The 12181-nt window shown below is 43.9% G+C and overlaps 1 protein-coding gene across 1 annotated transcript; it reads left to right on the plus strand.

Moving 5' to 3' along the window:
- The first annotated feature begins 1919 nt into the window (after positions 1-1919).
- On the plus strand, positions 1920-11739 carry GSTO1 (glutathione S-transferase omega 1). The gene is made up of 6 exons (XM_059398515.1): positions 1920-2081; positions 2319-2427; positions 4437-4659; positions 6758-6856; positions 10665-10771; positions 11510-11739. The coding sequence occupies exons 1-6, from the start codon at positions 2051-2053 to the stop codon at positions 11661-11663; spliced, it is 723 nt and encodes a 240-aa protein (XP_059254498.1). The 5' UTR covers positions 1920-2050; the 3' UTR covers positions 11664-11739.
- The last annotated feature ends 442 nt before the right edge of the window (positions 11740-12181 follow it).

A 12181-nucleotide genomic window follows, 5' to 3' on the forward strand; every position in this document is an offset into this window, starting at 1 on the left:
ATTTAATACAATTTTTTAAAAAAATATTTTACTTATTTATTTGACAGAGAGATCACAAGTAGGCAGAGAGGCAGGCAGACAGAGGGGGGGAGGCTCCCGGCCAAGGACAGAGCCCCATGCAGGGCTCGATCCCAGAACCCCTAGATCACGACCCAAGCTGAAGGCAGAGGCTCAACCCACTGAGCCACCCAGACACCCTAATTTAATACTTCTTCAAACTCTATCAGGGAGACCAGAAGTCTTTACCACTGCATTTTACAGATGAGAGAACTAAAACACAAAAAGAAATTGTCCACATTCACACAGTTAATAAGGGGTTATTATAATTCATACGGTTTCATAATAAGTTCATATGTTGAATTATTAATTCATAAATCCATATGTTGAAACTCCAACCGTCCAGTACCTCAGAATGTGAGTTTACTTGGAAATAGGTTCATTACAGCTGCAATTAGTTAAATTAAGATGAGGTCATATTAGAGTAGGGTGGGCCCCTGATCCACTATGACTAATGTCCTTATAAAGAGGGGAAATTTGGGCACAGATGTGCACAGAGGGAGAAGGACATGTGAAGGTGAAGGCGGAGATGGGGTGATGCTTCTACAAGCCTAGGACGCCAGAGATTGCCAGTGTAACCACTAGAGGCAAGGGGAGAGGCATGAGACAAATTCTCCCTCACAGTCTTGATCTCAGACTTCTGGCCTCCAGACTGTGATCATAGATCTCTGTTGCGGATTTGTGATACTTTGTTAAACTAACCCTTACAAATTAATACAGTGGTAAAGTCAGGATCAAACCCAGGCAGGAAGGCTGAAAGATGGGTGCGCTTATCACCTCATTCTCCGCCTTTCCCATAACAGAACTAATCAAAATAAAAACAGGCACCAATGGCCTGAGCAAATCAATGGCACAGGAGTTACTGACTGGCTTTCCAAATCTAGGCAGAGGAGCAAAACACTGACTATTCTTTTCCTGTGTCTGTACCTTGTGCCCTGGAGCCTTTTTCTCTACCCCCTTCGGTTAAGGGACTGTTTCAGCAGTGGCTCTAGTCAAACACTTTCCATAGATCTACAGTCTAAATGCACTGAGCTTGCGGGACTCTTGAGCCTGTGTCCCCATTCGGCTTCAAAATCCAAACCTAACAGATTTTTGAAAGTGGCACTATCATTCTGTTAGTAATAGCCACATTTGTGCAGTTTTCTTTGGGTTAAAATTAAAAGGATGTGTCCTATTGGTGACAGAAGGAACAATGCCCCCCAACCCCCACCCCCTAGTCATACTAAGCTAATACTGCCAAGGAAAGGAAAAAGCCGTGCAGATGGCTGGGCGACCTGGCACCGGGCCATGGGCAGGTATCTTTGCAGAGTAAGTTCTGATGTGTGAGCGAGCTCTGGGCCCGGGGTTCCAAGTCCTGAAGTCAGGGGCGCTTTGGGGGCGGAAGGAGAACTGCCACCAGGCGGATGCCACGTGAGAGCAGCGGCTGCGGGGCATGGGAGGATCCAGGGTCTGGGTGTGGGTGAGGGTTGGACCCGCCTGGAGGCCAGCCTGAAGACACCATCCTTCTGGGAGGGGGAATGGCCTGGGTGCCGAGCTCCTCCTGAGCCTCTGGAGCTTCCCCTGCGCCTCCGGACGTGAGCGCCTCTCTCTCCCAGTACACTCTGGCACGAGCACCAGCCGCGGTGCTCCAGCGCCAGCGAGGCAAAACCGGGGCTGCCGGCCAGAGGTGGGCGCGTGGGGTGGGCGTCTCAGCCGCGATTTCCCTGCAGGCCCTCGGCCCCAGGGGCGGCGCGTCCCTCCTTGCAGACAGCGGCAAAGGGAGCCTGGGCGCCGCGGGCAAGGCCGCCCACCGGAGTCGCCGCGCGCCGGTTTTTTTCTTTAAGCGCCCGGGCCGACGCGGGGCAGGGGTACACAGTCCCCGCCGAGATGACCGCGGACCGCCGCGGGCACTTCGGAGAGGAGGAGGGCGGGGAGAAACGACGGAGGGAGGGGCGACCCACTTCCTGGATCGCCTGCAAACGGGGACAGTGAGATCAGTCCGTGCTGCGCCGCGATGTCGGGGTCGGACAGGAGCCTGGCGAAGGGTGAGGCCGGCCGGGCGCGAGAGGCGGGGTGGAAGCTCGGCGGCTCACAGTCGTGTGTCCTGATGTGGCTGCTCCGGAGCCACCTGGGTTGGGGGGGGGGGGGTTGTCCCCCACCCACGGGGATCGGGCCGGGCCCGTAGCGCGCGCGACCTCTCGGCGGCCTGGTCCTGGGATGGCGGCAGGATGGGGGTCCCCGCCACTTTCCCGGCGGTGAGCGCCTCAGCGTCTCCCCCGCAGGAAGCGCGCCCCCGGGACCCGTCCCTGAGGGTCTGATCCGCGTCTACAGCATGAGGTTCTGCCCGTACGCCCAGAGGACACTCCTGGTTCTGAAGGCTAAGGGAATCAGGTAAGGACCCGGCAGCTGCTGCGGGGGCGGCCGGGTGGGACTCTCCCGGGTAGGGCCCCAGGGGCTTCCTTGCCTGCAAAATAAACCATTCTCAGATGTTCGGGGTCGGGGGAGGGGGAAAACAAAGCAAATTTTGAACCCACTTCCCGGGGTGAGGGGTGGGAGGAATGTCACAGATTACACCAGTTAAGGAAACCCCATTTCTATCAGTCTAACCATTTTTATGGATTTGGAAAGCTGAGGCTCTCGTAAGGTTGGTGGTGAGCGGAGAGCACAGGTAATGACCAGCAGGGGCTCTTCTAACTCTGGTCGATCTCGGATTCCTGGTCCGCTGCCCTTTGGCTTTACCCCCACCTTCTACATTCACGCCTGTTTTATGTGATCCTGTTTGCTGTTACTCTGATTATACAGCCCCTTCCCTAATTGTTGGCAGTTTATTTAGTACTGAGTCCAGGCCTTACCCCTCCTGGCAGAGCCCTGAGTCAACTGTACTGTGCATATTTCTGTAGGTTGGGTTGTTGAGTCAAAGTGTGCATGCCTAAAAACTCAGTCTTCTGCGAAGCCTCTTTGAAATTAAAAACCAATTTTTTTTTTTTTGGTGTATTGGTTATCCATGGGAATATGCAATAGTCACTTGGTTCCTGACACCAAATATCCATTGGCATTGGCTCCCTTCGAATGATCTTTGGAATCTGTTGAGCAGACACGGAAGTTTAAAACATAGCTCCCATTTCTAAGAAATTTCCCATCCATGTGCTTAGGGTTTATAAACTAACTTTAGTTTTCTAGGGGGAGAATTTGGCAGACAGTAATTTTCCCTAAAAGAATGTGCGATGCATTCTAAAGGGGAAAAAAAAATATCTTCAGATTATCCATCATTTCACTAAGATTTGCATCTTACTTGGATGAAATTGATCCTGAACACATAGCAAAATGCTCAACATTTAGTACCATTAATTCCATTAATTCCATTTAGTACCATTAGTATGATTTAGTACCGTTAATTCTCATATACTAGGTAGTGAATACAGTTGGTTACCTCAGATAATTTACAATTAGAATAAGCCCAAAATAGAGTATCTTATTCACAATCTTGAGGCATTTCCACTTATTCATTCATTCAACAAATATTTACTGAGTACCCTGAAACCATTTTTATTGTCTTCATTGCATTTATATGTTTTTAAAATTTCGCTCTTTTATGTTTATTAATATGAACAAGGCACACAGAATCCCTGCTTTCATGGAGCTTACAGTCTAGAGAGGTGACATAATGAACATGTAAATAAATGAGCGGGGTAATTTCAGATACATATCATCAGGTCAATGAAGAAAGTAAAACAAGGTGATCATCTAGTAGAGGCTCTAAGCAACTTCAGAGAGCATAGTCAGAAAGGGCCTCTTGGAGGAGGTGGCATTTGACCTGAGAAGACCGGCAGAGATCAGAGGAACAAAAAATGTATATACTTTAAGGTGAGAACCTGTTTGGCAAATTCAAGGAGTATAAAAACGCCAGTGTGGCCAGCTTGTAATGACCAGAGGGTAAATCCTGGGAACAGGTGTGACAGGTAAGAAAGATCCAGATCACATGCTACAAAGGGCTTGAAGTACTATCCTCGTTGCAATGAGGAGCAATCACAGGGTTGCAGGCAGGAGGATGGCCTGATCCAGTTCACTTCTGTTGTGCAACACACAGGTAGGGAGGGCAGAGTGGAAGCAGGGGAGACCATTGTAGAGGTCGCGCTTAAAGCTGGTGTTTTGGACAAGGAGGCAGGCGTAAGGCTGAGAAAAGGCTCTGATCTGGAGATCGAGCTGACAGATCTTGTGATCCATTGGACTTGAGAAAGAGGGAGCAAGGGAAAAGGAACCAAGACTGAATCAAATCCTAAATTTGGGGTCTGGTCAGCTGGGTAGATGGTAGGGCCAGTGAAGATTTGCTCAGAAATAAAAAAATAAATAATAATAAAAAAAAGTTCCATGGTCTTCATTGTCTTCTGTGTCTCTTTTAGGCATGAAATCATCAACATCAACCTGAAAAGTAAGCCTGAGTGGTTCTTCAAGAAGAATCCCTTTGGCCTGGTGCCAGTTCTGGAAAACAGTCAGGGTCAACTGATCTACGAATCTGCCATCACCTGTGAGTACCTGGATGATGTATATCCAGGAAAGAAGCTATTGCCAGATGACCCCTATGAGAAAGCTCGCCAGAAGATGGTGTTTGAGTTATTTTCTAAGGTGTGTGTATAAGAAATTTCAGCTCCTGTTTGAAAAAAACTTTGTTTTTTAAGCTAAATCAGTGCTGTCATTTATGATTCAGTGAGGTGGGAAAGGAAAACACAGCTGTGTTCTTATCTGCAAGCCCTTCGCCATCTGGTGTCTGCTTCTTGGCTCTCCAAAGTCAGCCCTCTTCACTCTTCAGGCACTGTTCCTGCCACACTGAATGTTTTGTTTTCCCATACTCACTGCCTCTTCCTGAACGCTTGCTGGAAGGCTCTTCCCCTTTCTCACTTTGCCTGGTTATCTCCAAGTCCTTTTTCATTTATCTTCTTAGCTTCTGCTGCCTTCCAGAAGCTTGTCCAGGTGGGGTCAGTGCCCAGCTCTGTGGTCCCTCAGGTGCTAACTTCTCCTGGTCAGTGAGTGCCCACTTTCTTACCTGTGTGTTATACCCAGACTCTGAGCTCCTTTGGGTGAGGCGGTGTTCCCATCACCGCTGGCTCACTGTCCAGGTCTGTGACCAGCCCTGCCACAACCTACTGGTGTGACTCTGAGGAAGTTATTCATTTACCTTTATTCATTTACCTCTGTGCCTCCGCTTCACTGAGGAGACAGAGGAGTATAATAATTTCTCTCTTCTTGTAGATAAAAAACAGTTTATGTAAAACACCTAGAGCAAAGTCTGACTCACGGTAAATGCTGTGTTGGCTCTCTGGCCAAGGTGTCTAGCAGCAGGCATGTACTTTGTGCTGGCCCTAGCTATTAGCTGACAATGTCAGTGGCATTCCTGTAGAAGAACTCTTTGTATCTTAATCAGTGTCAGGGTTGTAGATAATTCAAGCAATTGATACTAACAAAGAAATGCCCAACAGTGAACAATCAGAATGGCGTGTCTGGTTATCTCTGTAGCCTGTTATTTGTCAAGATATGTGTCAGCATATCTTGTCTTCTTTAAATGGTTAAAGAAATACCTAGAAGGTGAAACTTACAGAGAGAGCACGTTGTGTAAGGAGACATTACAAAGGGAAACCAGTGGGGGAAGAAAGAGGGAGTTATCTAGCTTAGCAGACAAGAGGGAAGAATAGCACAGATGCCATGGTTGAAGGCATGGAGAGGGAATGTGACAATTACAAGAAAGATTTTGGAGGATTAAAAAAAAAAATAGGGGGGCGCCTGGGTGGCTCAGTGGGTTGGGCCGCTGCCTTCGGCTCAGGTCATGATCTCAGGGTCCTGGGATCGAGTCCCGCATCGGGCTCTCTGCTCAGCGGGGAGCCTGCTTCCCTCTCTCTCTCTCTCTGTCTGCCTCTTCATCTACTTGTGATTTCTCTCTGTCAAATAAATAGATAAAATCTTTAAAAAAAAAATAGGAACAAAGATTCATTATGGGGACATCTGGCTAGCCCAAACGGTAGAGCATATGACTCTGGACCTTGGGGTTGTGAGTTCAAGCCCCACATTGGGTGTAGAGAGTACTTTAAATAAAAAAGAATGAGAGAGAGATTCATTGTTGTGTTTCAAAAGAAAATAAGCTAAAAGCTGGAGATGCCCACCATTACTTCCCAGCTCACATTCAGGGAAGAGGTACCTTTAGGTACTGTATGACCCCACCCTCATGGCTATAGCTCAGCAAACCAGAAATGCCCCCGCCTGCATCCCCAGCCCAGTCATCTTCTGAGAAGCTGACACTGAGACACGTAGACTAACAGTAAAGGTACTGAAGCTTTGGAGATGTGTGTGTGTATATATAGATGTGTGTGTGTGTATACACATAAAATTGGAGACTTAATCAAAGCCATACAAAAAATAAATTTTGTCTCTCTATTTTGTCAGCCTCAATAATTCTGTGAGTCGCTCAGTGTCTTTTTAAGACACATTTGGCTCAAACTCACCAAAGTGGGTTCTGTTAATCGCAACTTATCAAATTCTGACCAAAACAGCACCTTATGCCCCCAAACTGTTTCTAAGATCAGTACCCGACTTCTGTGAACACAGGAATTGGTGCAGCTTTCAGGTTTCTTGAGCACCATGATCTGGGACTCTGAGGGCTCCATCATGCTTTTCTGTGAGGGGGCCGGTGTAGTTTGCCTCACTGGTAACTATGAAATTTTTCTCTGTGTAGGTCCCATCTTTGGTAATAAGCCTTTTGAGAAAACAGAATGAGGAAGACTGCTCTGGCCAAAAAGAAGAATTGCGGAAAGAAATCAGCAAGCTAGAGGAGGTAATCTCTTCTCCAAGGTTCTGTCAGAGTAAATGATACACTGTATCCCATCCTCCTCTTCTTTCTACACTGTTCTTTATACTCCTCTTCCCCAAAGCAGTTTGTGGCCATTAGTAATAACACCAAATAAGGAATTTGAGGTTAGGACAGATTGCTGTAAGCTGTCGTGTTTAGGATAGAAACCCAAACACCTAAAAATATTTTGTCATGGCTTGCTTTTTTTTTTTTTTTTTTTTTTTAAGATTTTTTTTTTTTTTTGGGGGGGGGGGGGGGGGAGAGCACAGGCAGACAGAATGGCAAGCAGAGGCAGAGGGAGAAGCAGGCTCCCTGCTGAGCAAGGAGCCCGATGTGGGACTCGATCCCAGGACGCTGGGATCATGACCTGAGCCGAAGGCAGCTGCCCAACCAACTGGGCCACCCAGGCGTCCCGTCATGGCTTGCTTTTAAAATACTCTGTCACGCTAACAGTAAAATAACAAGGAAAAAAAAAATGCACTAACATTTCCACAGTTTGTCCCCTGTTTTCATTTTTGTATGCCTGTGTCTAGTCTTACCCGTATATTAAAACAAAACGGGAGGAAGGGAGGAAGGGAAAAGTTAACATAACTGTAATCAGAGCATACATACCGTGCTGTGTTCTTTTTTCTACTTAATAGTACATATTAAACATTTCCCACCAGCGTTTGCCATGACTCCTAAAGACACTTGGAGAAGACTGGATGAGTTTTTACCTCCTTTGGGGCACAGCTACCCTTTGGGCCTATAGATCATCAAGTCTTTCTCTTGGTTTTGAGACATTAATATGCACTCTCAGCGTTGGGTTTTTACTGAAGGAAGACATAGTTCCTGCCTTGTATGGGAATGCATCCTAATATTTTATCAGTATTAAGCTTGTTGTGAATTTTTTTGGAATTTTTTTTCATTAAGAAAGTTAACTAGTTTGCTGATTTTTTTTTAAAGATTATTTATTTATTTGAAACCCAGAGGTAGAGATCACAAGTAGGCAGAGAGGCAGGCAGAGAGAGGGAGGGAAGCAGGCTCCCCGCTGAGCGGAGAGCCCGATGTGGGGCTGATCCCAGGACCCTGACCACGACCTGAGTCGAAGGTAGAGGCTTAACCCACTGAGCCACCCAGGCGCCCCAGTAGTCTGCTGATTTTAACAAAAATCATGAATGTGATTTTGTTGAATGTTTTATCCGTATCACATCTATTGAGATGTTCATGGAATTTTTTTCTCTTTAATCTGATGAATATGGTGTTGATTTTTCTAGTGTTGAACCATGCTAGCATTAATGAGATAAAAACTCGAGAACTAGTTAATATTTAAATAATTTGCATATTATTAATAAGGTTGGATTATTTTGTTTTCATAGTGTTTTTGTTTTTTATATTAAGGATAGTCTAATTTGATAAAATGAGTTGGGTTACTTTCCCTGTATTTTTTTTTAATTTTTTTATTCATTATTAACATGTATTGTATTATTTACCCCAGGGGTACAGGTCTGTGAATCTTCCGCCTACACACTTCACAGCACTTACCATATCACTTATTGTCCCCAGTGTCCATATTCCTTGCATTTCTAATCTCTGAAATCATTTGATAGGGTTTGGCTTTTTCTGCTCTTTTACTGACTAGCTGAGGAGTTCAGTAGCTAATGCACTTACTTACAGTTTTTCTTGATTGTATAATGCATTAATGACCAATATATTACTTCTAAATAATATCTTAGTTATGCCCAATTAAGGTTGTTTCTTTTTTTTTAAAGACAGATTTTTTTTTAAAGATTTTATTTACTTATTTGACAGAGACACAGTGAGAGAGGGGACACAAACAAGGGGAGTGGGATCCCAGGACCCTGGGCTCGATCCCAGGATGACCACAGCCGAAGGCAGACACTTAGACTGGGCCACCCAGGCACCCCTCAATTAAGTTTTAATAGGCAGGATGTTCATTGTTCTGTTCTAAATTGGCTTTTTATGCTGTTTCCATTGTGATTTTCTCATTGCCTAGCTGTTATTTATCAGTGTACTTGTAAGTTTCCTAAACTTTTTGCTGTTTTCTAATTTAATTACATTATGGTCAGAGAATACATGTGGGATACTGTTTCTTTGAAGATTAACACTTCTTTTGTGTTTGGCAACCTACTAGAGCCTATGGACCCCTTCTCAGCATTTTTAAATTCTTAAGTTAAAATATATAAGATTAATTCTACTGTGGTTTATTTCATAATGGAAATATCTGCTAAATTTGGGGTTGGTAGGGGAGGAGGGGAGTATATACTTTTTCCCCATCTGCCTTCATAGACTCCAGATTAAGAACTCATGCCTTACAGTGAGTAGTGCCATTTCCATGTTTTAGCCTGTTGAGTGGATTATTTCATCCTGACTGAAACTGCCCTACTTAATTTTATTTATACATAATATAATAACCAGACATTACAGTTGAAGGACAGACCCAGTTAACATTGATTAGTTGTACAATTCTGAGTGCCTAATAATTGCAAGGCACTCTCCTGAATAGTGTGAGAGGTAGAAAATAAGATATGGTCTATACTCTTCGGATGATTAGCTTGGTTGTGGACCAAAGACAAATACACCAGTAGATATAAGCCATCAGTCTACAATGCAGAATGTTATATGGGCCCTGAGGAAAACTATGAAAGTTTTATAAAAAGTTAAGTTGGTTAGGTGTTAATTAGTTCCTCTACTTTGGCAAAACCATTAACACCAATGCACATTCTTGAATTTCAGAAACATACTCTTTGTGTTTCGTTTTCAAATAATTTTATTTGACATTGGTCTAATGGTTAACCCAGTTATTTCCAGTGTATTTTGAGTCAGTTTTTTATTGAAGTGTTATATACAGAGAAGTACCCAAAGCATGAGTACAGCTTGATGAATTTTTACCAAGTGAACATAGTCATGGAACTAGCACCCATATCAAGAAACATTAGTTTGGGCTGTTTTTATACTTTATACATATGGCATTCTATAATATGCACTCTTTTAGGTCTGGCTTCTTTCATCCAGTATCAGCTTTGTGAGATTCATCTCTGTTATATGCAGTTCTTTCCTATCCTTTCAACATATGACTATAGCACAGTTCATCCATTTTACTCCTGATGGACAGTAAATGTTTCCACTTTGGGGCTATTACAAATTGTGCTGCAATTGACATTCTTCCACCTATCTTTTGTTGAACATGTGTTCACATTTCCAAAGAGTAGAATTACTGGGTTAGAGAATAACTTGCACTTGGCTCTAGTACATACTGTTAAAACACAGTTGCACCAGCCTAGACTCTGACCAGTAGTGGTTCCACACCCTTAACTTTTGTCTTGTTCATTTTAGTTATTACGATGGATGTGTAGTCGTTGACATTTTGGCTCTAAGCTGCATTAATGTAGTTGAATACCTTTTCACTTGGTTTTTGGCCATTAGAATATCCTTTTTTTTCTGAAGATCAAGTCTGCCCCATTTTCTATTGAGTTGTTTGCCTTTTTTCTTATTGATTCCTGGGCGTTCTCTCTATAGTCTGAATACCAGTCCTTTGTTGGATATATGTATCACAAAGATCTCATATTCTGTTGCTTGCTTTATTTTTCTCTACTTTCCAGTTTATTTTGTTGGTTGTTGGCTTCATCCCAAACCAGGAGATCCTAAAGTTCAAACAAAATGCCAGCTTGAATACGTCAGAGTAAAAGCTGCTGCTCTCACTTGCTCTACTTAACTTGCTTTCATCATTTCTGATGATGAGTCTTACTAAATGCACCAATTAACAAGTACTCTTCTGCTGTTTAACGTTCAGGTTCTTACCAATACGAAGACAACCTTCTTTGGTGGCAATTCTCTTTCTATGATTGATTACCTCATCTGGCCCTGGTTTGAACGAATGGAAATTCTGGAGTTAAATGAGTAAGATATTTGAATATTTTGTGCATAAGTAAGAATAATGCCAATTGGAAGAGGATATATTGACCTTTTTTCTGAACAAAAATTAGGATATTTTATATAACTGGTATGAATGGGAACAGGCAGACAGGAGGAGAGTCTTGGACTATCCAGGGCAGGTACTCACCACCCTTCTCCACTCCTGGAGTGTGTGGGGGAGGGGTAGACAGAGAGTTCCAGAACATGTAGTAAAATCTTTCAAAAGTAACTTACTCCTTTCATTCTGGTTAAAGATCCATAAGGAGGTATATTTTTTATAACACATCATGCAGGATTGTCTGACCAGTGTTACTTCCCATTTACCAGCAGGATTCCCACACTCTTCCAAACTCGTGTTCTGAATTTGGCAGCCAAATTGGCTTACTATCAATTCTTAGAGCTTGGAGTTCTTTAGGGTTATTTTTAGTCACAGTCTGGCTGTAGAATAAATATGTAACATTCATGGTTGTCTTTCATGTTCTCCCTTTAAAAAGTTACTAGTCTGCCTGGACAAATTCTCATGCTAACTGAGCAAGTCACTTCACTCTCTAAGATTCCTTGTCCATAAAACAAAGACCTTTACAATACCTTCCAAACCTAATATCCTGATTATGTGCATTTTAAAGAAGTATTTGAAAGATTAGAGGAAAACAAAAAGAAACTGCAGAGTGCTAATGATAATAGGAGCCTTGGTAATGCCTTCTACCTTTTCCCTTCCCACAGTTGTGTAGACCACACTCCAAAACTTAAGCTCTGGATGGCAGCCATGAGGAAAGATCCTGCGGTATCAGCCCTCCTCATGGAGCCCAAGGCTCTTCGAGGTTTCCTCAACCTCTACTTGCAGAACAGCCCCGAGGCCTGTGACTATGGGCTCTGATGGGGGCAAGAGTTGGCAGGGAAGAAATGTCTGATATTTTCCTTCCCTAATATGAATAAAATAAGCTTTAATTTTATCAAGGGCTCTCATGTCTCACTGGATCACCTTCTCTGATTTGACATCATGGCTAAACTGTGGGGTTTCCTTAAGGTCCTCCTGCGGAAGTGGAAGCACATTTCCTGTCTCAGGATACTTCTGTGATTGTAAGGGTTTTATCGTAGTCTATGCTAAAAACCTCCTAAGTCATCATCTCTGGTGAGAACTGGACTTCAACCTAGATTTCTTATTGCCTATAGGACACTCCACTTAGATACCTTGTTTCAAGAGCTGCCCGCTCCAGTTTTCAATTCCTCATTCTTTTCTTGCCATCAGCATCACTGCCTTTTATATTCCCATTGTCACTACTGAGGACCAGACTCATATCACCTCAAAGTCAGGTGACTAGGTGTCCTCCTATTTGGTCTCCCAATCTCCAATTTCAATCCCCTTCAGACTTTTCCTACCAACTCCAGTGCTGG

Source organism: Mustela nigripes, chromosome 4, assembly GCF_022355385.1.
Source record: "Mustela nigripes isolate SB6536 chromosome 4, MUSNIG.SB6536, whole genome shotgun sequence".
NCBI lineage: Eukaryota > Metazoa > Chordata > Mammalia > Carnivora > Mustelidae > Mustela > Mustela nigripes.